The 23301-nt window shown below is 36.7% G+C and overlaps 5 protein-coding genes across 5 annotated transcripts; 3 read left to right on the forward strand and 2 right to left on the reverse strand.

Annotated features, from left to right (window-relative positions):
- Positions 1–685: 685 nt before the first annotated feature.
- Positions 686–2527, forward strand: AK88_04542 (uncharacterized protein; the record flags this gene model as incomplete). The annotated part of the gene is made up of 5 exons (XM_012482152.1): positions 686–835; positions 1051–1767; positions 1941–2113; positions 2217–2280; positions 2456–2527. The coding sequence occupies 5 exons, from the start codon at positions 686–688 to the stop codon at positions 2525–2527; spliced, it is 1176 nt and encodes a 391-aa protein (XP_012337575.1).
- Positions 2528–3446: 919 nt separating this feature from the next.
- AK88_04543 (uncharacterized protein) lies at positions 3447–4346 on the forward strand (the record flags this gene model as incomplete). The annotated part of the gene is made up of 1 exon (XM_012482153.1): positions 3447–4346. One exon carries the CDS (start codon positions 3447–3449, stop codon positions 4344–4346), a length of 900 nt encoding a protein of 299 aa, XP_012337576.1.
- Positions 4347–5483: 1137 nt separating this feature from the next.
- On the reverse strand, positions 5484–6067 carry AK88_04544 (uncharacterized protein; the record flags this gene model as incomplete). The annotated part of the gene is made up of 3 exons (XM_012482154.1): positions 5484–5577; positions 5670–5744; positions 5865–6067. The coding sequence occupies 3 exons, from the start codon at positions 6065–6067 to the stop codon at positions 5484–5486; spliced, it is 372 nt and encodes a 123-aa protein (XP_012337577.1).
- A 3694-nt stretch (positions 6068–9761) lies between these two features.
- AK88_04545 (uncharacterized protein) lies at positions 9762–12548 on the forward strand (the record flags this gene model as incomplete). Its single annotated transcript, XM_012482155.1, has 11 exons — positions 9762–9896; positions 10102–10242; positions 10377–10472; positions 10621–10683; positions 10808–10918; positions 11044–11132; positions 11269–11337; positions 11533–11606; positions 11750–11806; positions 11987–12081; positions 12288–12548. The coding sequence occupies 11 exons, from the start codon at positions 9762–9764 to the stop codon at positions 12546–12548; spliced, it is 1191 nt and encodes a 396-aa protein (XP_012337578.1).
- Positions 12549–14046: 1498 nt separating this feature from the next.
- Positions 14047–21579, reverse strand: AK88_04546 (PEK protein kinase; the record flags this gene model as incomplete). Its single annotated transcript, XM_012482156.1, has 1 exon — positions 14047–21579. The coding sequence occupies one exon, from the start codon at positions 21577–21579 to the stop codon at positions 14047–14049; it is 7533 nt and encodes a 2510-aa protein (XP_012337579.1).
- Between the last annotated feature and the right edge of the window lie 1722 nt (positions 21580–23301).

The following is a 23301-nucleotide window of genomic DNA, read 5'->3' on the forward strand; positions in this document are numbered from 1 at the left end:
TTTTTTTTTTTTTTTTTTTTTTTTGTTTTTGTTTTTTTTGTTGCACTTGTATAAATTTAGCTTGTGCATTTTTTTTTTTTTTTTGGAAGCAAAGCACAGAAATTGAATTGAAAAAAAGGGAACGTTTACAGAGGCGCAAAGGGGAGAAACTGCCTGCGGATTAAAGAATACACGTAACTATGTACTAATCAGAAAAGTAAAAAGTACAAACTTGCATGCTTATATGTTTGCTTACATATGTAGTCCTTTTTCTTGTCAACAATGTGGGGGTAGCCTAAGAGAAACATATTCCCTTGGAAGAGTGCTATCAGGGGATACTCACCTATAGCAGCTTTGTGTACTGTTCACAGTAATTGTAATTACGGCTGCTTAGTATTAATAAATTGGCTAACGTAACAATATTTCTTTTTGCTGTTATTTTTTGCCGTTTGGTTTTTTTTTATTTTTTTTTTTTTTGCGTTCATTTTCGATTCCATATTGTGGAAGTTTGTTTGTGTCCCCTTTTGTTAGCCGTTCTCGCATAGTTCTCCTTTGTGTGTCCTTTTTATGTATTATTGTTTTGTTTGTATAATGTGCATTTATTCATAGTCACTGCACATCAAGTAGAAATGCGCTGTCTCCTTTTGTCAACGGCTGCGGACTATCCCCCTTCTACTTAACTTTCTTCCAAACCGCATGCTCCAAAATGAGTCAAATATATGACATGCTCGGTATCAACATTGATAAAATAAAGAACAAGAAGAAGCAGAAGGAGAAGAAGAGCAAACAGGAACTGAACTTCCTCAAAGAAAACGACAACCTGTTTTCTCTCCCCACCTCATCAAAAACGATAAACGTAATGACCTACACATATAAGTGTGTAATCGTATGACCATGCGTTGTACACATTTCTGCTATATCGGATGTAGACGCGGGTTGAAGCACGTGACATAGACTCACGCGTAGTTATGGCCTCACGTGGTCTACCCCTAAAAAAAAGCAAAAGTATCTCCTAAAATGGCAATAAATAAAACAACTTTTCTTCTGTTTTTTTTTCCCCACCCCCTTCAGTTCAGTAACAAAAATGTAAGCATCTGGAGAGTTGTGAGCTTCAGGAACAAATGCAGAAAAGACGATTTGATCCTAAAAAAGTGGAAAAAAATTGGATACAAAAATGACAAAGGTGAGAGAAGTGATAGAGGCTTGTTTGACGAAAACAAAGTGGAGGACGATTACACCTTTGAAAGATTTAATAAAAAAATAAACATCATAAAGTACACAGACGAACTTTACGAAAAAGAAATAAAAAATATGAATCCACAATGGACAAAGGAAGAAACAGACTATTTATTCAAACTGTGTGAAAAATATGAATGTCATTTCGTCATTGTGCACGACGTGTATGATGCAAAATACAAAAGAACCATCGAAGAAATAAAGGACCGATTTTATAGCGTGTCTAAGAAAGTTATTGAAGATATGTTTGATGAAAAAATTAAATTAGAAGAAGCGAAAAAAGTAAAAAATAATAGTGACATCCTTAAGTTAAAAGAAGCAAAAGCAAAGCACCCACTGGTAAAATTCACCTACAATATAGAGGCGGACATTGAAAGAAAAAATCTCATTCACAAAACTTATACAGTATCGAAAAAGGACGTCATGTTGGAAGAAATCACCATGGATAATATTAAAAAATTTGAAAACAAAATTAAGCAAGAGTTGAAGAAAGCTTCGGATATGAAAAAATTGAAGAAGAAGTTTGAGCTAACCACAGAGGAGATAGTACCGGTATGGCAGAGATAACCAGTGCGTAGGATGAGAAGCGCGACCAGGGCGATGCGCCAATAAAAGAACAATGAAAAGGAAAATACCATCCTCTCCTCAGTGATTATTCCTCTATACATGTTATATGCCCCCCTTTTTTTTTTTTTGTCACCACTATGCTCTTGCCCTGCTGACAGATAAACAAATTGCCCGAGGATGACAAGGAAGAAAAAAATATATACAGCGCTAGACACTTCTTTCAAAAGCTTAAAATAGATATCTCCTACTTTGACAAAATAAACAATTATTTAAAGGATAACGAAATAGACAAGCCGACAATCTACACCGAAAATATTTGCTTCGTATATGGGTACAACTGCATTCCCAACATTCGATTTGTTATGGAATTGCCTTTTTCGTCTGTGCGTATTGACCTCCATTTTGCTTTTTCATGTTTCTTTCTTCAAATGCAGCATTTTACGAACCGACGTGGCTATAATGCTCAATTTGAGGAAGAAAATTGAAAAGCTAAAACAGGTAAGGCATATCACGTAGGCTGTGCAACATGTTCCTACATCCCTGGAGCTGACATTTTGTTCAGCATTATTGTTGCTTGTTCGTTTATTCCGATGGCAAACGTTTCTGCTTGTTTGAGCTGTCGAAAATACCCCCACCATTTAACCATGTGTAACGGTTTTCCCACACACAACAGGAACGCGAATTTTGGAAGGGCCAACTAATGAGCTTGGAAGAGGAACACTTAAAAAAAAAGAACAAAGCCTAACATGTCTAATCAATGCAGTTAAAAAATAGGGGCAAAAATATGAATAACCGCAAAACGGGGATTTATTATTTTTTTTTTTTTTTCACATGTTTATTTTTTTTTTATGTGGAAAATTATCAAAAAAGGAAGGAAACAGGAATGATATATATTTTTTTTAATTTGCCAATGAGATACGCTTGAAAACGAAACCGACGTGCGCGTATTATTGCGATAAAATGTGGATATACAGCCGGTGTGCATGCGCCTATGCGTGCGTGAAAATACACCATCGCTCCATTTGAATTTCCCGGCGCAACTGTCGTTAGTGATCCGTTGTTAAAAAAAAAAAAAAAATTAACGAGCAGGTTAATTGCCGAACAAGGAACTTTTTGAGGTTATCCCCGTGAGGATCAAACAAAATCAGAATGCTAAAAAAAATTGGGCAAAAATTAGGCAACACTATGCCACAAAATAACGACTGTCGAAGCGCGAACGAAGACTGCCATCCCCTCAAAAGCATTCCAATCTTGGAGAAAGCATGCCAAGAGAAAGGAAAATGAGCCTGCGGAAAAAAACTCTATAAGTGGAAGGTTCACAGAAAGAACACCAGCGAAGATTTCCACACTAACACACCGTGCAATATCGAAATGAACGCATACATTCGAATGTACGTATTGGTGTGAGGCAATTCATAAAAAGGGGGAAATTCGCAGCAGGGGGAAGCGCGACATAAGCATCTCCCACACGGCACACAAATTAAAATTAAGTTCCCCATTGCGCAGAATAGAACAACCATTATATTAAGAATAGTTGCACAGTGTAACAGTTAAAGAGGGGGGCACATTAAGGAACGTCCTTTTTTGTGTGCCCCATTGCTTCTTCACATAACTCCCTCCCCCCTTCATTTTCTGTCGCCACGATACCCCCCTTTTTCTGCACAATGAAACTGCATGCAGAGTTCAAGCCAGATGGTATAGACGATTTTTCGCACGTCTTGAAGGGGCTCAAGGACTTCTCGTCCTTTGCCATGGAAAACTCCTTCCTGTGTTTTAAATTCTCAGAAAAATATCTGTACATATTTGGAAACGAAAAAAACCACGTGGAAATATTTATAAAGATTAGCATGGATGATTTATTTTACGATAATTTTATTTTAAAAAGCGCAACCAACCATGAAATTATTATCCTCGTTTATATCTTCCAAATATATGATATCTTTAAGAACGTTTCAAAGAGTACAAAAATAACTATTGATTTATTTGATAAAAATGGTATATGTATTTTGCTGTTCAAGCATCAATGCTGCGTGACAGATGCCTTAAAGAAGTTTGAATGTGGAATAGAACTTATTAACCCCTCCCTAACTGCCTTTCCAAATATGAGGGTAAATAAAAATGCCTTCTCTATTAATTGCAAATTAAGAAAATGTTGCAAAATTTTGAATACCTACTCGAAATTTCAGTCAGACAACGTGGAACTAAATTTCAATATTGCCAACAAACAGTGTGATGTGGTTTTCCTACTAGATTCAATAACGACGAAAAATGTAACAACGCTGAAAAATAATTACGTACTAAAGGATTTCATGGACAAGCAAGCCAAACAGGAAAAGGGTCACAATAATGGAAAATTTAATTTGAAAAAAGTTATATATATCAAAACTTTGACGAAAGCTTTGAAAATCCTCAACGAATGCAGAAATAACAAAGACGATGTTGGCATATTTAAAATTATTGTACCTTACAATACATGTTGGTTTGCTTTAAAATTGGGACAGTTCGAATCGTCTGGTAACTGGAAGGTGCTTATCGTGATCACGGATTTGAGTCCAGATTTGTAAGTCGCACGTGGTGTTTCTAGTGGGGAGATTTCAGCCTAATCCGTAAGGTCTGCTGGCCGCATCACCCTGTCTGTATGTGCATTTGTCCCATTTTGAGTTTCTTTTTTTATGTGATGATTTTTCCCTTGCGCTCGCTATCCAGTGATGTTCTTCGTTACGTGTGCATTCAACGCCCACGCAGCAGGTACACACTTAAGTCACATCATCTGCATCGTCACAATAATTTGTTTATTCACGTAGTAGAACCCCTGTCATTATGTATATTTTTTTGCATCCAGTCGTGATTCTTCCTGCAAGGTTGATAATAAAAAAAAAAAAAAAAATGTGTGTTGTGGGGATCTTCTCCCAGCATGATTTCATTGCACATTGTAAACTTCTCCTCCACGCTAAGGTATAACTGCTTTGCGGCACCATTTGAACAAGCGCTTAACACATTCGATGAAGCTTTTTTTTTTTTTTTATTTTGAGCGAGTTTTTTTTTCATCCCCAATGGGAAAAAATAATTAATTAACAAAATGATGTTCTCACAAATGACGCATTTCCCCAATTGATAGCAGTCTCTTTTTTGAAAACAAGACATGCATAAAAATTGGTGGTGGTAGTTTTTTTTAATTATGAGATGACGAAAACATATAAAAAGACAAATTGTGCAGAAAGGGCAATGTGGTGGGTGTTGAGGGTGGGCCAGACACCGTTGCAGATGTGCACCTGCGTGCTTGCGTCGTCACAGGGGTACTGACTTGTGTAACAAACCTGTGCAGTCACTTTAGCTTATGTACACTAGTAACCCCCCGCTCCCTCCTTCGCGCAGCGCCTCACAAGAACGGAAAACAGTAGCAGCATGGAGATGAAGCAGTACATACACAACAAAGTGATAAAGGCAGCTTGATACGTAGGTATACTTAACGAACTGAAAAATATACAGTAGTCATACAATGCGTGGAACAGGGAAGAAGTGAACAGACAGCCCAGCACGCTCAGCAACTTTGGAAAACAACCTGTAAATATGCAATTGGGGGGAAAAAATGAGAAATAGTGAAGCCATTACGCACATGTGATTGTAACACGCAGGAAGGAGTTTATTGCGGAGATGTACTCTCAACATTATAAAAATGGCAGCTGTTTTTCTCCTATTTTTTAACCATTGCTGCTTTTATGATTCATTCTCGAGGCAATATTGTAAGCAGCTACTCCGGAACAGCTCATGTGGAACAGCACGCAGATCAAATTTCTACATAAAAGGAGAAAAAATAATAATAATGAAATGAGCAGGAGTGGTAAACGTAACAAGGTAGCATACAAATGAAGGCGAAGTCGTCTTACCTTAACACAATTATGGCTAAGAAGTTTTGCCTTGTCGCCTTGGCAGCGTAAAGTAAGTTTTCGGTGCTCGAAAATCTGATAAATGGGGGAATGTTCATGAGAAGGGGGGGTAAGACGTGGCCCACTTAACACACATGTTGAGAGAGGTGGGCGGCAGAATCAGTTGGCAATTTTTAATCAAGGTAAAGGAATAACCCGGCGGATGAGCACAAGGAAAAAAAGATATATTCTAGTTTGTCATTTGCGTAAATGTATCTGAATTTATCCATCCTGCTGTCTTTCTTCTCATCATGGTCTGCTTCTTGTTCCGCTTGATTTAAGAAGGTTGTGTTGTCAAGGAGGGGTAATTCTACATACTCATTTTTGTTTTTTTCCTCATTCATTTGAACAAAGATCATTGGAAGGAGTTTAGACACTTCCTCCACGTACGCCACTACCAGAAAGAAGTCTGCGGGTTGAGCATACACAGGCGCATACGCGCAAATGCATTATAATTGCATGCATATTGTGCGTGTGTATGTTTTTACGTCAGGGGCGATTGCTTCTTTGCTGGTTAGCGAAGGTAGCACAGTTGTGCGCCTAATCGAGCCAAATGCCGACGAGCTTTTCATTTTTTCCTATATGCTATTCAAAATTATGGTAATTTGTTTTTGTTTGTTTTTTTCTTCGCCTTACAAAAAAATATCACCACTGAACACACAATAAGAAGAGTCCCCCTGACTTCCTTCACAAAACATATATAACAAAAATGAAAAAAAAATAATGAAAAGGCGTGTTCTAAGTTGCTGGCCAGAAAAACCGACAGTACAGCTCCGTACAATATCATTTCGACAGCATGCGCAATTTTTATTCTTCTTTTTATTTGTCTTCCAAATCTGCATGGAGGGGAAAATGAAAAAAAGTGTAATATACTTATATGTTCAAATTTTACATTTGAGTACTGCGAGTTGGCTCTGGGAAAAACCAAAAGTGAGCCGAATGACGTGCAATCGTTTTTTCTAACAAGTACAGATAAGCACAACTGGGGCAAAAGGACAGAATTAAGCAGACGATTCCATTTTTTCCGACGGTGACACAGGAAAAAGCTATAAGGAATGATAAAAAAAAAAAAAAAAATAGTAAAAAATTGATATAATAAATTAAAGCAGCTGCACTACGCCTTAAAGTTAAAACACAGGGAACCCCTTCCCCCGCCGTCAAGACGTTTTTTTTATTCACTAATTTATGAGAGAAAGTGAAAAATTACCAATCAGAAATGTTATGGAGGAAAAGCAGTACAGCAGACGCATACATCCCGCAAGGGAAATCCTCTCTACATTTTGTGAGCCTTCTTCGCAGTACTCGTTGGTCTACATTGTTCAGGGATTTGTTCGCGCAGATAAGGAAGCAAATTAATGAATAAGCTACAGAGCAAACGTAGGATTAAGTAATTTGTTAGTAGGCGCTCCGTATATTTGTGCAACTACCCATCGCTTAAACAAATTTTAAACCGCATAAAAAAGAAAAAAAAAAGACGACACATTGGTGTCATTTTATATATGTAGAATGGTTTGCTTATTACAAGGTTTATCCTTTTTTTTTTTTTTTTTTTCAAACACATTTGTTATCATTGAGTAATCATTCGACATATGTATGGATTGAACAAAGGAGTACTAAAAGTTAACATAACGAGCAATATGATAACATTCACGAGGGCGTTCGTTGTCCTCCCTTCGGAAGTTGCATACGTGCGATATGCACATTTTTGCAAATGTTCCTGTTTACATACCAATTCCTCATAATGCATTTTAACAGAGCTTGGGCGTGTAGACCTTTATTTTTGAGAAGCTTTTCAGTTTTTTTGCACGGGAAAGGATAAATTAATAGAGCAGAGGGAATGCAAACGTGAAAGAAGTTTTGCATTCCCATCATTAAAAGTAGAGAGTAAAAATAGCATAATTAAACAAACAAAAAAAAAAATAAAGCATGGTAAAGCAAAACTGGAAGAAACATATGTCTATCTATTATAAACATATGAACAGTGCGAGTGAAATGCGTTGTACCTAGTGAGACCTACCTTGCAAAGATAGCGCACTGTTTATATATATATATTTTTTTTTTCATTTCGCGTGCCACACAAGATAAGGGGTTAGTCCTGTTTGTTTTTACTATATGACATTTGCATACACATTCGAAAAGTAATCAAGTTGGGGGAAAAATCGGACAGAGTGGGCGAAAAAATGGAAAAAGAAAAAACAAGGACGTTGATGTTCATTTTACATACATTTTGTACGTCCCTTCACAAACAGTTCGCGTTTGTTTGTTTTTTTTACACGTAAGAACCAAAAAAAAAAAAAAAAAAAAAAAAAAAAATACACCTATGCGAAGGTTACCAAAACATGATTGTTAGTTTCCTTATGTTGGGCGACAGCGCCATGAAACTTTGTAGCCACGCACTGGAACAGATTTGTTTTCACAATTTTGTGATGACGTAGGAGTGGTTCTTTGCAAACTTAAATGTTAGAACAGCGGGATGTATAGCAGATCATACACCGCATATTAATTCTTTTCAGCCTTCCAAGTTTAATGGCAAAAGAAAAGGGGCTTATAACCACACAGACCGGTTATATTAAGTGAAAGGCTTAGTACCATAGGTAATAGATAGAGGTAAATGTGGCTGGAGAGAACACAAAAGGACAAGGAAAAAGAACTAAAAAAAAGGAAAAAGGAATAAATGCCAACTTTTCAGCTCAACCAGGGACGCACAATCATATACCACCAAATGGGCCCAAACGAGCCCTTATAGTGTTGCCCTCGTACGAAGGATTCCACATGAACCATATTCATATATTCCGAAAAGGTAGTGAGAGGAATTTCTGTTTTAAGGTAAATCCTGTTCAGTTGTGCATCTCTACCATAAAACCAAAAAGGGTAGAAATTTAAAAAAAGAGAAATGAAATATATATATATATATATATATATATATATATATATATATATATATATATATATATATATATATATTTATACATGTTCCTAAAGTGAGCATGCCACAAAGGGTTATCCAGCTCTGCAATACGATGTGATCTTGTGACACATGGCTTTCATTCCGCCTTTTGCAATTCCACGCGTTCGTGCGTACGTATGGCCTGAATAGTTAACAGCACATAAGGTTTATGAGAAATTGACCCCTGTGTTCATTTTGGAAAGTTCAACATATATATTTTTTTTTTTTAAAAAAAAAAAAAAAAAACAAAGGGTAAAACATGTTAACATTTATGCTGTGAAGCAAACTGGTATTCTACGTGAAAAGGAGTCCTTGTAAAAATATTTGCCATAATTGGGATGCCAAAAACAGAGGTGTTCTCATTAATGTACGGCGCAGGTTGTCAAACCAAAAAGCATTTTGTTTTTGCTAGATATGGTTCACTGAAATTTTCTCTTACCACCAAATTTCGCTAGTGATTTTATAAAGGTGCTTTTAGAGCGCACACGCGCACAAATGGTCGTATAGTACGTGTATATATAAATTATACGTGTGTAATTCATATAATATTATTATTATATATATATATAATGTACTATTATATTTGTAACGCCAGATCTGCGCAAATTATGTGCCTATTGTTCTTTTTTCCTTTATATAATTATTCTTTTATACCCCCCGTTCAAGTTCACATTTTTGTTTTAAACGCTTAGCGATTTTTGTTCATTTTCACGTGTTTTTATAACCCTTGATCATTTGATTTGAATGTGTTCACCATTGAAGGTAAAAAAAAAAAAAAAAAAAAAAAAAAAAAAAAAAAAATTTTAGGTCGAACGCTTTTTTAAAAGTACGTAACACACATAGCTAAAATGTGTTAATAAAAAGATTAGCAAAAATATTACGAGTAAGAATAAAATATTAATAAACAATCCTACTTGGTTGTGCTTCCCTTTTTAAAAGGTGTTTCCATTTTTTAATGAAAAAATGAGAAAGTTACATGTTAGCATTTTCAAGTAACAATAACATTTTGTATATTTTAATTTTTCATTTTTTCAGTACAATAATATATATAAACGCTACTTATATATTTTTATAATTTTTTTCATCTCGTGTGCGTGTTGAACAAGATGGGGATCCTTTTAAAACTGAATAAAAGCGTTTACGCGAACTGCAAATCGTATGTGTATAAGAGTGGTGCACATACGCTACTGGATAACATTTTTGACGCTTACTGGAACATTTGCATCAAGCTGGTCCCCAAGGTAAAGGCAGCAGCCCCTCAGCCCCTCCGCCTTGCAGATTCACTGTTGGAGGCGTCTGTTGCACATGTGTGTTTGTGCTTTGATGCACTAACGATTATGGCGCTACCTCCCATTCCTCTATCTTTTAACCATTCCGCCAATATGTGTAATTTCGTACATTTTCATTTCATCGCTTTCTTCGCCTCTCCCCCCCCCCCCTTTTTAGTCAATAACAGCTAATTTGTTGACACTCTTAGGATTCTTATGCTCCACGGTGGCGTTTTTTCTCCTGTATATGTTTGATCTGTCCAACAAGAAAAATGATTACATCTACTTATACATAGCATTCTTTTTGTTCCTCTACCAAGTAAGGCTCAATTTGTGTCTGCAGAACAGCAGTGCAACCCTTTTCTGGTTCAAAGCGATCGGCCCATTTTGGTTCCCAAACTATTGTCCGACATTTGGCTAAATTTTATGCCCCCTTTTTCCTTTCCCCTGTAGACATTTGATGCGCTCGATGGAAAACAAGCAAGAAGAACAAACACGAGTTCCCCGCTGGGGCAGCTGTTTGACCACGGATGTGACTCCATAACATCGGTATGCGCGCCCCCACTTAGTGATCGTACACCTGGGGTTGTATATTGCCAGTTAGGTTGCCCTGCTACCTACTAATTTTATTACATTTTTATCCTTTATTTTTTTGCCCCCCACCGATCATCCTCATCTCTGTTTTTTTCCCCGTCAGTCATTGTTCATGTTTATTGTGGGCAAAGCAGCGTGCATTCCAAAGGGATTACTTTTCTTTATGGTAATTATTTAAATTGGATTATTACATATAAAGAACATAAAAAATACAAAGAGAAAAATGCAAGTGGAAGCATAAATACATGGTCTACCTTTTTTTTTTTTTCCCCCATTCCTCTCTTTTGCAGCTATTGTCAATAGTGCAATTGCAGACATTTATGTTTTCTTGGATAGAGCACTATACGAAAGTGTACAACACGTCCTTAGGATCCATGGGAATAACAGAATCACATGTCATGGTAAAATTGGAAAAAAACAAAACACAACAACAAAGATAAATTAGAGAAGTGTTTTATATCCATTCATGCATTTTGCATATTTATATACATTTACCTTATTTCCAATTATTACTTCCTTTTTGAAGGTCATATCGGTGTGCATTTTTCGCGGATTGAAAGGAGCGGCATTTTTTCAGAAGACAACACTGAAGGATTTGTTACCAGGAAGCTTTCGGTTTGAACATGCAAAATGGGGAAAAAAGAAAAAGAAAAGTCCCTACCTGCTTAATCAAAAGGTTGAATAAATTGCTTCAAACACCTTTTTTATACGTACCATATTTGTCCTTTTTTCTTCATTTTTTCCTATTCAGCAAACTTCTGGGAAAAGCTGCCTTAAGCATAAATCTGACCCACATTATTGTAATCCCGGCGTTCTTTTTGTAAGGAAAAAATGAGGAAAATATGTCTCATTTGATTAGCAAACTTTTGAAAACATAAAAGCGAGTGTCCGTACATGTTGCCCCCAAATGAGCGTCCCGCGAATGAACCACCTGCGAGTTGTGTGGCAATTTGGCGCGAGTTTTCCAACATTTATAAATTGTTTACTTTTTCTTTTTTTTTTTCCCCCATCCCAGCCTTATACTCACCATCGCTAGAAGCACTTACATGGGATTACAGACGGCTAAAAAAAAGAGAAAAGAAGCTACAAGTGAGTTGCAATGAGCGCAGCGCGCAGTTTGTCATTATTTTACATATGGAATTACATATAAATACCTTGTAACGAATCCCGACATTTTGTTTTAAAAATTTCGAAATTCCCATCTCCCTCATTTTTTCTCCCTCTTTTTCCAGTCCAATTGGTGTTCTTCTACATATTTATGTTGTTGCAGTACTACTTTTACCAATCAAGTAAGAAGCGAAATGAAAAGAATGAAATGGGAAAGAGCAATGGAAAAAAGGTGGACCAAAAGACCACGTTTTTATCGCAAAAATTAACAGAGTTTTAAATTTAGCATTTAAGAGATTTCCCCACTTTTTTTGTACAAAACTCATAACCGCGCGTGTGTACTTTTTTTTTTTTTTTTGTAGCCGTAACAGTCAAAAATGAACTCATTTGCTATATTGTGATAGCACTCTTCTCGGCCTTCTACACCCTGCACATGAATATGTCCACCGTTTTAAAGGTAATTTTATTTTATGGACAAAGAGAGTGTGTGTACATATATATATACACATGTGCATATATGCAGCATTTGAAACAATTTCTCTCAAGATGCTGCTTCAAAAAAAAGAACGCAACTGCGTAAATAATCCAGTATATGACAAAATTACCTTCCATTGTTAATCCCCCTTCACATGTGACATATTTTTTTTTCCTTCCACCTCGCAGACCAAAATGGAGTCCTTCCCAATCCCCATCATCTTCTACTACCTTTGCATTATTTTGCTATTTATGAAGCGCAGAGTGAACCATCACATTTTAAAAATGGCCATTTTTAAAGAATCCTACATATTATACTACATGATGATATTTGGCTTCGTTTACTTGTTTGATTATGCATACACCATAATAGGAGGCATTTGCAAAGAGCTCAACATCCCCTTTTTGTTCAACAAGAAGAAAAAAATAATGAGCGCAAAATGGGCATAAAAATGAATAGCGAGAAACTGCAGTGAGCATTAACGATGTGTGTGCCTACTTTATACATATATGACCAAACCTTATGTGCGCTTTCTGCTAAACACCTTTTTCCTTTTTGGCTTTCTCAATCCTCATCACAAGTGCGTGTGTCTGAACATATATGCACGCATGTATATATTATACATATATATCTAAATTTTTAATCTACACTATTTTAAATCTCATCCTTTTTTTTTTAATTTTATTTTACGTGTTTTTTGAAATTGACACAAGAGGCAATATAGTTACATTTTACAATGTCCCTACGGTACAGTGTTTATACCTATGTCGTATGTGCGTGTGCATCTGCGTATGGATATCCATGAAATAAATGAAAAGGATTGCTAAAAAAAAAAAAAAAAAAATCTCTTCATTTCTTCACTTGGTGCATTTTATTTGTTGCCGTATGAATAGTTATTTTATTTATATATGTACGTTGTGCTGTCCTAACCATGTCATATATCATGTGTGTATGTATGCGTATGTGTGTACACAGGCGTATGCACATATATGCATATGTCCAGGTTTTAGTTCATTGTTAACTCATCTTTTGAAACGAGTATCATGTCGTGAATCAGTAATTCCCATATTTATGAACCCTTATCGAAATGACTTGTTAAAATTGTGCTGTAATCACGGTGATTGTAATTCTTCGCACATTGTTAGCTTCACCGGATGAAGAGGGAGCGCCGTGGCATGCGAAATCGTCCCTATAAAACAACGCACTTTTCAGCTCCTCATTGTCGCCACACGGCAGCGTGCGACGTATGAGTAGTGCTTGTACCATAAACAAGTTGAACAAATGAACGGCCTTTTTAAGAACAAATATGGATCAGTCTTTTCCTACATGCGCATGTTAATTTGTTATGCATATTAGTAGGTGTATTTATTCAGTTCGGTCTGTTTTACTTTTTCATTTTTATCTTCTAAATTTTTAGCAAGATGGAAAAAAAAAAAAAAAGAGCATAACGTATGGCACATGGCGTAAAACACACAATGTGCGATATGCAACACATAGGGGCTGCCGACAGGGGAACAGCATTGCACTATAACAATAAACAATCTACACAGTGCTATAAGTTGGCTACAATATTTGTGAAAAAAAAAAAAAATATATATATATAGGGAGGGAAATGAAAGGCAAACTTAGGTAATTTTTCAAAGGAGTTGAAATTCAAATGATAAAAAAGAGGTACTCAACAGTGATTGCACTGGCAAGCAATTAGACATAAGTAACGTTACGCGCGTGCAGACGTGCGTACATTTATGCAGAGTAAATGACAATGTGTCACCATATTGTAATTTGTAGTTTAATTAAAAAGGAGAGCTCAAAAAAGGAAAAAAAAAAAAACAATAATAATAAAAAATAATAAAACAGGAACATAAAATATGGGGACAAAATACACAAGACAGTTCAAAATGATGTAAAAACAAAGGGGGGGGGAGTGTATTAACAAATTTAATTGGGTCATTCAGGACTCGTTACATTTAGCGAACTTCCCTTGTTCTCAATAGTTGTACCGTTACGAGTGTCGCTGTTTTTGTTAAAACAATTTTTATCATCAACGTTGTTACTTAAGAGCATTTTGTCTGTTTTGGTGCTGCTGGACCCGTTGATATTAGTTTTGTAACCGTTTAAAGCATTTCCATTATCATCCTTGCCATTCCCATCGGCGATGCGGTACTTGGGCCCCACCCCCGAAGGGACATAAGCCGAGTCATTGTTAACATCGTTGAAACTAAAGGCAAAGTCGGTTAAATGAGGATCCAAGAGCACCTTAATTTTGCTATACAAATCTGCAGCCGACGGTCTCTCCGCTGGGTTTGGTTTGGACATTTGTAGCATCAAAATGTACCATGGATTTAAATGAACTTTCACATAATCCGGAACGGCATAGTAATTCCTAAAGTCATTTAATCGTTTGTATCTTTCCATTATCGTATTAAATCTTGGGCACAGCAACTCTAATAATATTAGCGCAGCGCTATATATGTCTGCCTTTTCATCACATAGGGCACCTCCCTCAGGGGCGGTATATCCTGGAGTGCCTATAATTTGTCCTTTCAATGAAATTTGGCTAGTTATTGTATTATGATTAATATCCGTGTAGATGTTATCCTTAAAGCTGTCTATATTGTTTAAATCCTTTTCCCTTTTTTTTTCTTCAATAAATCGTACTAATCCCAGATCCCCAATTTTTAACGTATACGTATCTGGATCCACAAAAATATTTTCTGGTTTTAAGTCTCTGTGGATAAAGCACCTGGAATGGATGTCCTTCAAACCTTTAATTAGCTGCTTAAACAAATCAAATTCTAAAGGATGATTCATATTTTTGTCTCGGTAGGTAAAATGCAAAGGCTTATCACTTCTTGTCGATCTATCTAGCCACTTACGTAGTGTGTAACCCTTACACAGCTCCATTTGTAATAGCAGTACAATGGAAAATTCTGGCGCCACTATTTTTTTCTTGTAACTTTTTATTTTTTCCGCATTTTCTTTATTAGCTAATTCTTCTTCACTTTTATCCTTTTCTTCATTTTTTATTTTTTCCTTATTTTTATTATTAATATTATCTTTTTTGTGTGTGTTTTTGAATGGTTCGTTCCTAGCAAGGGGCTCCTCTTCAGTATATTTTTTTCTCGCGTTGGTCATCAATGTGTTCTCATTTGTGGGACTCTTAGTCCTATGTGCATTTTTTTCCGATGCGTCGTAACCACTATTGCTTTGCTCGTTGCTCACCGCGCGTTGTCGTTGTTCTGGGTGCTCATTTTCTGTTTTCTCTTCTTCGTCAACCTGACCGTTTGGAGGAGCAGCCATTTGGCGCTTGCCGGAGGATGTATCATTACGGTTCTGCGCGTCATTGTTGCGAGTGCTAGGCGGTGACGTCTTCTCATCCGGGGCGACCTCGTCAACGTGCACGCTCGGTTCATCATTGTCTGCGAAAACTACCAAGTCTCTATCTTCCTCACTTAGATAGCCACATCCAAACGGATCGTATTCTTGAAAACTTGAGTTGAAGGAGGCAATGTTGAACTTGTTTTGCGCAGTGTAATGTATCTCGTTTCGTCCCTTTCGATCCCCATTTTGCTTTTCCATGTATATAATTTTTTTCTTCTTCTTTTTCTTTTTCTTCTTGTTCTTAGCATTAGCATTGGTGTAGATACTATCAGAAAAGTTTTTATCGCTTAGATATCTTTTTCTACTCTTGTTTTCATTTCTTTTGGAATTCAGTCCATCATTGTCACTGTAAAACGTTAAGCTTCGTTCATTTTTCTTTTTAATAACCTTTTTAAAATTTTTTAAATCGCTTTTTTTCCTTTCCCAAGATGATAACTTTTCATAGCTAATTGGACTATCACTGTCATTATTTTTACTGTACATTTTTTTAAAAGAATCTTTATTCTTCTTAACCAAGTTTTGTATTTCCTTGGGCATCACATGCATGGGCAGAAACTGTGGCTCTTCACACCACCAAGTGTAGTAGCGGACAACATGCTTACTGTAAATATCTCTATTGGCTGCAATTTCACGAAAGTACCTTCTGGAGCTCACATTATCTAACGAACTCACTTTTAAGTAAATAAATTTTACAGCATAGGTTGGAGACCCTGGTTCCAGACGATGCGACACTTTATACACAGAGCCAAATCCACCCTGACCAATGAGAGAAATATTTTCGAATGTTCTCATAAATCTTCCGTTTTCTAAAAAATCTGCCAGGGGAGCATCATACGGAATGTGTGATCTTTGAATTATCGATAAATTTCGTGCACTGGCACTTTTATTATTTTTGATTTCATTATTATTTGCATGATTGTCCAATTTGCTCTTCACCGGTGTGCTCTGCTTATGCATGTTGACAAGATAGTCATTGCCATTATCAGCAAGCTTAGTGTATTTGCTTTTATTTTTTTTCTCCTCAGTTGTTTTATTCTCTTCATTGAGATATTTCTTGCCAGCGAGCTTTTTCCCTGAATTGTTCATATCTTCAGCGTGGCTATTTTCATTTTCATCCTTGTTGGAATGGTCCGAATTTGTGTCGTATTCCTTACTGCTCTTACTGTAGATACGCTCGTCCGGTTTGGAGCCCACTACTTTTGTCTTATTCATTTTGAGAAGATGATCTACTAGAGTGTTCTTTTTCATAAATTTTTTATTATAGTTCGTAAGGAAATTTATAAAATCACTCTTATCGAAATCTTTTTCGTTTATGTGTTTTTCATTCAAGTGGTTATGTTTTTTGTCCTTCTCATTATCGGTGTAGTTCTTCTTGTGATACTTGTTCCCCAACTTGTAGCTGCTTCTAATCCTTTTTTTTACTACGAAGGACTGTTTATAAGTAACGTCTTGCGAAGCAGCTCTTCTTCTATGCATATAAAACATATTCGTTCCGGTGCTATCTGATTTTAAAAGTTCCCTCGATTTTGTTCTGCCCGTACTCATGATGGACATGCTGGGAAGGCTGTATTTTGAGGATCCATCCCAGTAGCTATGCGCATGTAAGTTATGCATCCCTTCATTTATATCATAAAATTTGCTATCACTATCGGAGTCTCTAGCATGTTTTGCTAGAATGTCAATTAAGGTTGGTTGCTGCTCCAGCTCTTTCAATCTACTGGCTATCTCCCTTTTCATGTTATTGTTTAGTTCCATTTTGGTTAAATCGTCGTAATTATTTTTCGCTAATGCATTTTTCAGCCTTACACGCTCATCATGTAGCAGGCGGTATCTTAACTTTAGCAGATCCTGATCCCTAGCATAGTCATCATAATCTTTCATCTTTTTCTTTTTCATAATAACCTTACTGCTGCTATTGTTATTGTTTTTTTTTTTCCTAAATATTCGATAAATGAACACAAAGGGAACTACAAATATGAGCATAACAGCATAGAACATGCTCCAATACCACCCCTTCTTGTACTTCAATGTTGATACTTCTTTCAGCTCTTGGCTTCGTGAATAGGCAAAGTTTTTTCTTCTCCTTTTTACCAGAAAATTTGCATTATCTGATATCATGTGGTCCACATCATCATTTGGGAGGTTAAAATCTCGGTGGTTGTAGGCAAACGCGTTTTGTATGACTCTGTACAAATTGGACAATAACAAGCAGTCGTCCTGACTGATGTAGTTGTTAAATATCTTGTCCCATATGTTGAGCATGGAACAGTAGTCGAAGCATATTTCGTTTTCTTCAAAATACATGTCGATAAATTTATTTATGTATTCACAAATGTGTATTGGTCGACCCGGTCCTCCGCGACCAGGCCCATGGCTTCCACCTAGACTACCACTAAAGCGGCCACTAAAAGGGCCGCTGAAACTGTCGCCAAAAATGCTACCATAATGGCCTCTATGACTACCACTGTATCTTCCCCCATCTGCGTCGCTGTAAGGCGAGTAACTCAGATGCCTCGTGCTATCCATGCCGGGCAAATAATACAAAAACTCCTCCTTCGTCTTCTGATACTCGCGTATAAGCCCCTTCATTTTGTATATATAATTTATGGGTATTTTTTTATTTCTATCGTACACAAAAATTATGTTGGACAAAAGGTACCGTATTTCCTTCTCAATGGAAGTTATGCTCACCGATATATTATTCAATCTGTGCAATAATTTTTTCCCATAATTTATATTTTCATCAAAATTGCAAAAGGTTTTCTCAACATGGTTCTTTGCAAAATCGCTAGACGAAAAGGGCAAAAGGAGAGTGTTTTCCTTCTTAAAATTTAAAGCATTGTAGCTGAAGCCCTTTACATTATCATAACCAGGAAACATGTTGCTATTCTGCTTCATTATCACGTTTAGGGTGAAAATGTTCGATGCACGCTTATAACTGAGCGCAAAAACAGAGGACACCGCGTCGGAGAAAATAAAAATTTTGGACTTTACATTTGAACCCTCTTGGTTCATTCCCTCCCGAACTCGGCTTCTGCGATCATTTGGTTCATCGGATCTGTGATGAGAAATCTCATCGTCAATCTCCTCAATCGGCACATTGCTCCCCACCCTCGCGTCACCATTCCTGTCCAGGAAACCCACGCCCTCCTCGGGCTCATTATGTACGTTTTTCGCTATGCTGTACGTCTTGATCATTTTGTCCATTTCCAGCGGCCGCAGTATCAGCTTGTTCCCCACAATTTCAATAAGCGAGTTTATGAACGTCGAATCTTGTTTTTGACTGTCCGTTATGAAAATAGATCCAACGTCAACCCAAGTTGTTATCCATTTTTGTTTCAGCGATTTTTCATCAACAGCTTTTATCATCCACTGAACCATGCTTATTTGTAGCTGCCTCCTCTCCGTTTTTCTTCTTCTCTTTTTTTTTTTTCTTTTTCTTATCCTATTTCCCATTATACCTATATCCATAAGGTTACTACTATGGTGATATCTACTTAGCGAACTGGTTCTGTTCAAACTCATGAGGAGTTTTTTAATTAGAACTTTTTTCCTTTCCCGTAGATTGTTTCTCGCAACCTTCAGGATGTATTTCTCATTATCGTCCATATTTTTCTCATCATACTTGTCTACATTGCTATACTTACTTTTTGGTGTGTATCTGTAAATCTCGTTTTCGTCGAAATATTCATTCACAGCATCTTCTGAGTGCAGCATTGCGCTGCCTTCTTTATGATCCAAAAATGGCTTAGTGATTTTGTCCCCATGGGTAACGCTCATGATGCTATTGTTATGGCTTTCCCTTCCTGCTACTGCTTCGTCCTTTATGGCGTTATTTTGGTATTCGCGCGGTGGGACTTCCTTACCACTTGCCCTGCGTTCGGCGTAGTCAGGGTCATCATCGTGGTCATCATCATGCTCATCATCATAATCATCATCCGCATGAGCACGCCCAGATTGAACCTCCTCCCCAGGCTCGGCTTCCCCATGTGCGGATCCGTGCACATCACCCCACTCGGCCGCATTCTCATTTTGCACTAGGGCGTCTGGCCTTCCGATGGAGTTAATCTTATCATATTCTCCGTCCCTGTTGGGTAACGTTTTCTTTCCTTTTTTTACGAGCGTATCTTCCAAACTTTCGTCGTATTTTTTTATGACTTCCCCTGTTTCGTAATCCAAGTTAACGATGCTGGAGTGTCTGGAACCCATAAACACGATATTAGGAAAAAGCGGCGATTTGAAGGGCGAATTGTTTACAACATCCTTAATGTTAATGTTTAGTGGCATGGCTTCATTATTTTCATTAATGTAAAATAAATCTCCGCTATAATTTGAAAGCAATCTTTTTGTTATATTTTTATTTCTCTTCAATTTTTCTTCATGGTAATTTTTTTTCTTCTCACTGCGTTTGGAGCCATCTTGCATAACTCTGTCGTCCCCCTTAAAATGGTCATGTTGGGATGAACTTGTTTTTCTAAGATCGAGAAAATTCTTGTAATGTAGCTTTTTCATTGCTCTCCGTTTTAAATTATCATGTCTGTTGTGTTTATTTTTTGGTCGCATATCTTCAAAAGGGAGATCATACCTCGTTTCATTCCTAATCGACTGGTATTCACTCCTCCCTTTTTTGTCCTCATCAAAGTTTACGTGGTCCTGGATATTCTTCACTACCTTATGTTTCCAGTAGTATGTTCCATCAGTGGAAACTTTGTATAAAAATCCAGAGGTGTCAAGGACTATCAGGTCATAGATAAATATCGTCTCATCATATTTGTACTGTCCATAAAAATATTTATCTCTTTCATATTTTGTTATATTATTTTGGTTGTTGCTTATGTGTCCCTGCTGTTCATACGGGAATAGGATATTTTTATTCTCCAAATTATTAGTCCCGGGAAAAACATTCATACGGTTGTTTAACTGTTCATCTTCTACAATAATTATATCATGTTCATTCGGCCCCGCTTCAATGCTAGTGCGTCCGTGCCTTTTTTGATTGCTAAACAGGGCGGTAACATCTTCGTCCTTTTTACACATAATAAAATTCTCCTTCTCTGTTTCTCCAGCAGACGGGTACTTCGCTTGGGCTCTATTGAAATGGTATGGTTCATCCTTAATGGGATGATCGCTCGGATGGTCTACATGACCGTTTTTACTTACAATTATATTTTCGTACGTGTTCCCCATGTCACTATTGGGTATGTCCCCTTTAAATGACTCATGGTCAATTTCTTCCCTCAACATTCTTTTGAAAATACTCCTACTTTTACTTGGGGGAGGAACACCATACGCGGGGGCGCGATAAAGCCAGCCATCGGCGTTTTCGCTTTTAAACTCCTCCCAGTTTCTCATTGTATCACCCAATTTGGGTATCTTGTGGTTGACATTGTTCAAGCGGATCGGACGGCCGCGAACATCACTGACGGAATAAGGGTAATTCTCGTCTTCATATAAATTGGGGTCATATGAGTTATTACTCCCATATGTGTTTCCCCTGTGGTAATATTCGAAGCTGTTACTACCACTGCAATAGCTGTCTGCAGGTTGCTCGCAAACAGGTTTGAACACATCGTTATGTTCTTCATCGTCACACAATGTGGCACTCCTTCTACTTGGGGTCGCCGCAGTGCATAATAGCTCTTCCTCCCTGGGCGAAGGACTCCTGGTGTGTAGACGGATGGTCCCATTCGTTCTTGCCTTCTGGTGCACATGATGATACTGTTCAATTTTATTTTTCATACTTTTATAATTGTCCATGTTTGTCAACCGCTCTATGCTTACCATTTTCTCGAAAATATTTTTTATGTTGGTTAAAATTGTTTCATTCATTTTCTTTTTAAGCATATAATTGTCGGCAAAATTATTGCTAAATTTGTTCCTCCTATCTTCAGGGGGTGAACATTGACCTTTGCTTACGTTCTTCATGTTGATATGGGAATGGGAATGCGGGCTGTGGAGACCATGTGGATAATATAGATCATTCCGAACGCCCCCATTTCCATGATTGGAATTTTCTCCTGGTATCATTTCCACATGATCATATCTCTCATCATCATCATTAAATTGACTTCTTTCTGTCGAATAATTGTAATAACTCATTCTGATGCGTATAGTGTCATATTTCTCATCATGCACATATGTTTTAATAAATCTCTGTATATTATCGTGGTATATAACCCCTTAGTCAGGCATTAACAACAGTGTGACAATGTTTGTTCCTTAATGTGACATTCTTCTCTTACGGACAAAGGCGGGCATATATTTTTTGAAAAAAAAAAAACAAAAATATATTATGCCGTACAAATGGAGGGGGAAAAGAAAATTCCAACTCATTCAAAATTTGTACAATTCTTGTGCAAAATTAAATCAAAATTTACTCAATTTATACAAGGTATTTAAAAAAAAAAAAAAAAAAAAACTGCTGAGTGAGTGAGCCTTTCTTATCTATGTTATTCTTGTCCTCCTCTTTCTGCTATAAATTTTACGCATTCAAAAGGGGACTCCTGTTTTGCTTATTATGTTTAGCGCGTTGCTTGGGACCTAAATATATGTTCATTCCACAGGACATGTACGGCCTGTAGTACTTCTAAGCATTTCTCAGTATGTCTGCCAAAATGACATATGTGTGTACGAATTTTTTTTGTGCGAAGATATTGGTGTGACTTCTTTTTTTCTCGTACATATATGTTACACACATTCGTGTGATGATGCTGAAAATAGTTATGTCTGAGAACGTTCTATATTATGCCTTACATGAATGGGTTATTCTTTTATGTGTATAAAAACATCGCATACGCAGGATTTTCCTCCGCTCAGCTATTCCTCTACATGTCTATGTTATTCCTCAAAAAAGAAAAAAATGTATCCAATCTGCTGTAAGGCAAGTTTTTTCCTTATGGACAATTTATTCCTTTGGGCAATACAGAAATGAAAGAGTTATGTAACATAAAGTTTGACAAAGTATTTTTTTTTTTGCGTCTTCATGGGAAGCAAAAAGAACGGCTTAAAACGCTGTGGCCGATAATAACTGTGTTATTTATTTTACAACATAGTGTACATTATGGCAACTGCTTCATTACATCTTTCCATAAGACCCGTTGGACGTTGTTATGAATGAAAAATTCGCCTCCTCTTTCTGTCTTGCGCCAATTGTTTGCGTATACAAGTAGTCAATTGCTTTTTTTTTTTTTTAATACAAACGCGACTCTCCTTTATCTTCTGTGTTACTAAGTTGCTCTTTTTCTCCTACAATAATGAATTTCTTTATGATTCAGGACAAAATCGATTGGTAATACTCAGAAGGGGTTTGCGCTGATAGAACCCTACCAAGCTATAAACGATTTTGTTCTTTTTTGGGTGACAAAAATTTCTGGTGCTATCTATCTCCTAATATAGAATAATGTAATAACTATGTATGATCATCTATGTACAATTTTTGTTTTGCTATGGCTAATTATACTGAAAAAACTTCCGATGGGATAATGTAACTTTCCCCTTGGCATTACATCATCATACTATGGTTATTATTTGCTAAGAAACATTCTATATATTTCTTCTGCGTTTACACAGTGGAGTTGACGGTGGAAAGGAAATCACCATAAAATAAAGAAATTTTTGTTCACTTTTTTTGGAAAAACTCTAATTAGTCCTGCCTATTTAATGTATACTCTACATTGACTTTTTTACAATCCCTTAAATTATTTATGTAAAAAAGTGAAGATTCCTTTAAAGGAAACAACACTTATATGGATTAAGCGGGCGGTATTATATATATATAACGCCGGCTGTATTAATGGGTAAGGAAAAAAAAAAAAAAAAAAA

The sequence above is a fragment of the Plasmodium fragile genome (assembly GCF_000956335.1).
Source record: "Plasmodium fragile strain nilgiri unplaced genomic scaffold supercont1.66, whole genome shotgun sequence".
In the NCBI taxonomy this organism is placed as follows: Eukaryota; Apicomplexa; class Aconoidasida; order Haemosporida; family Plasmodiidae; genus Plasmodium; species Plasmodium fragile.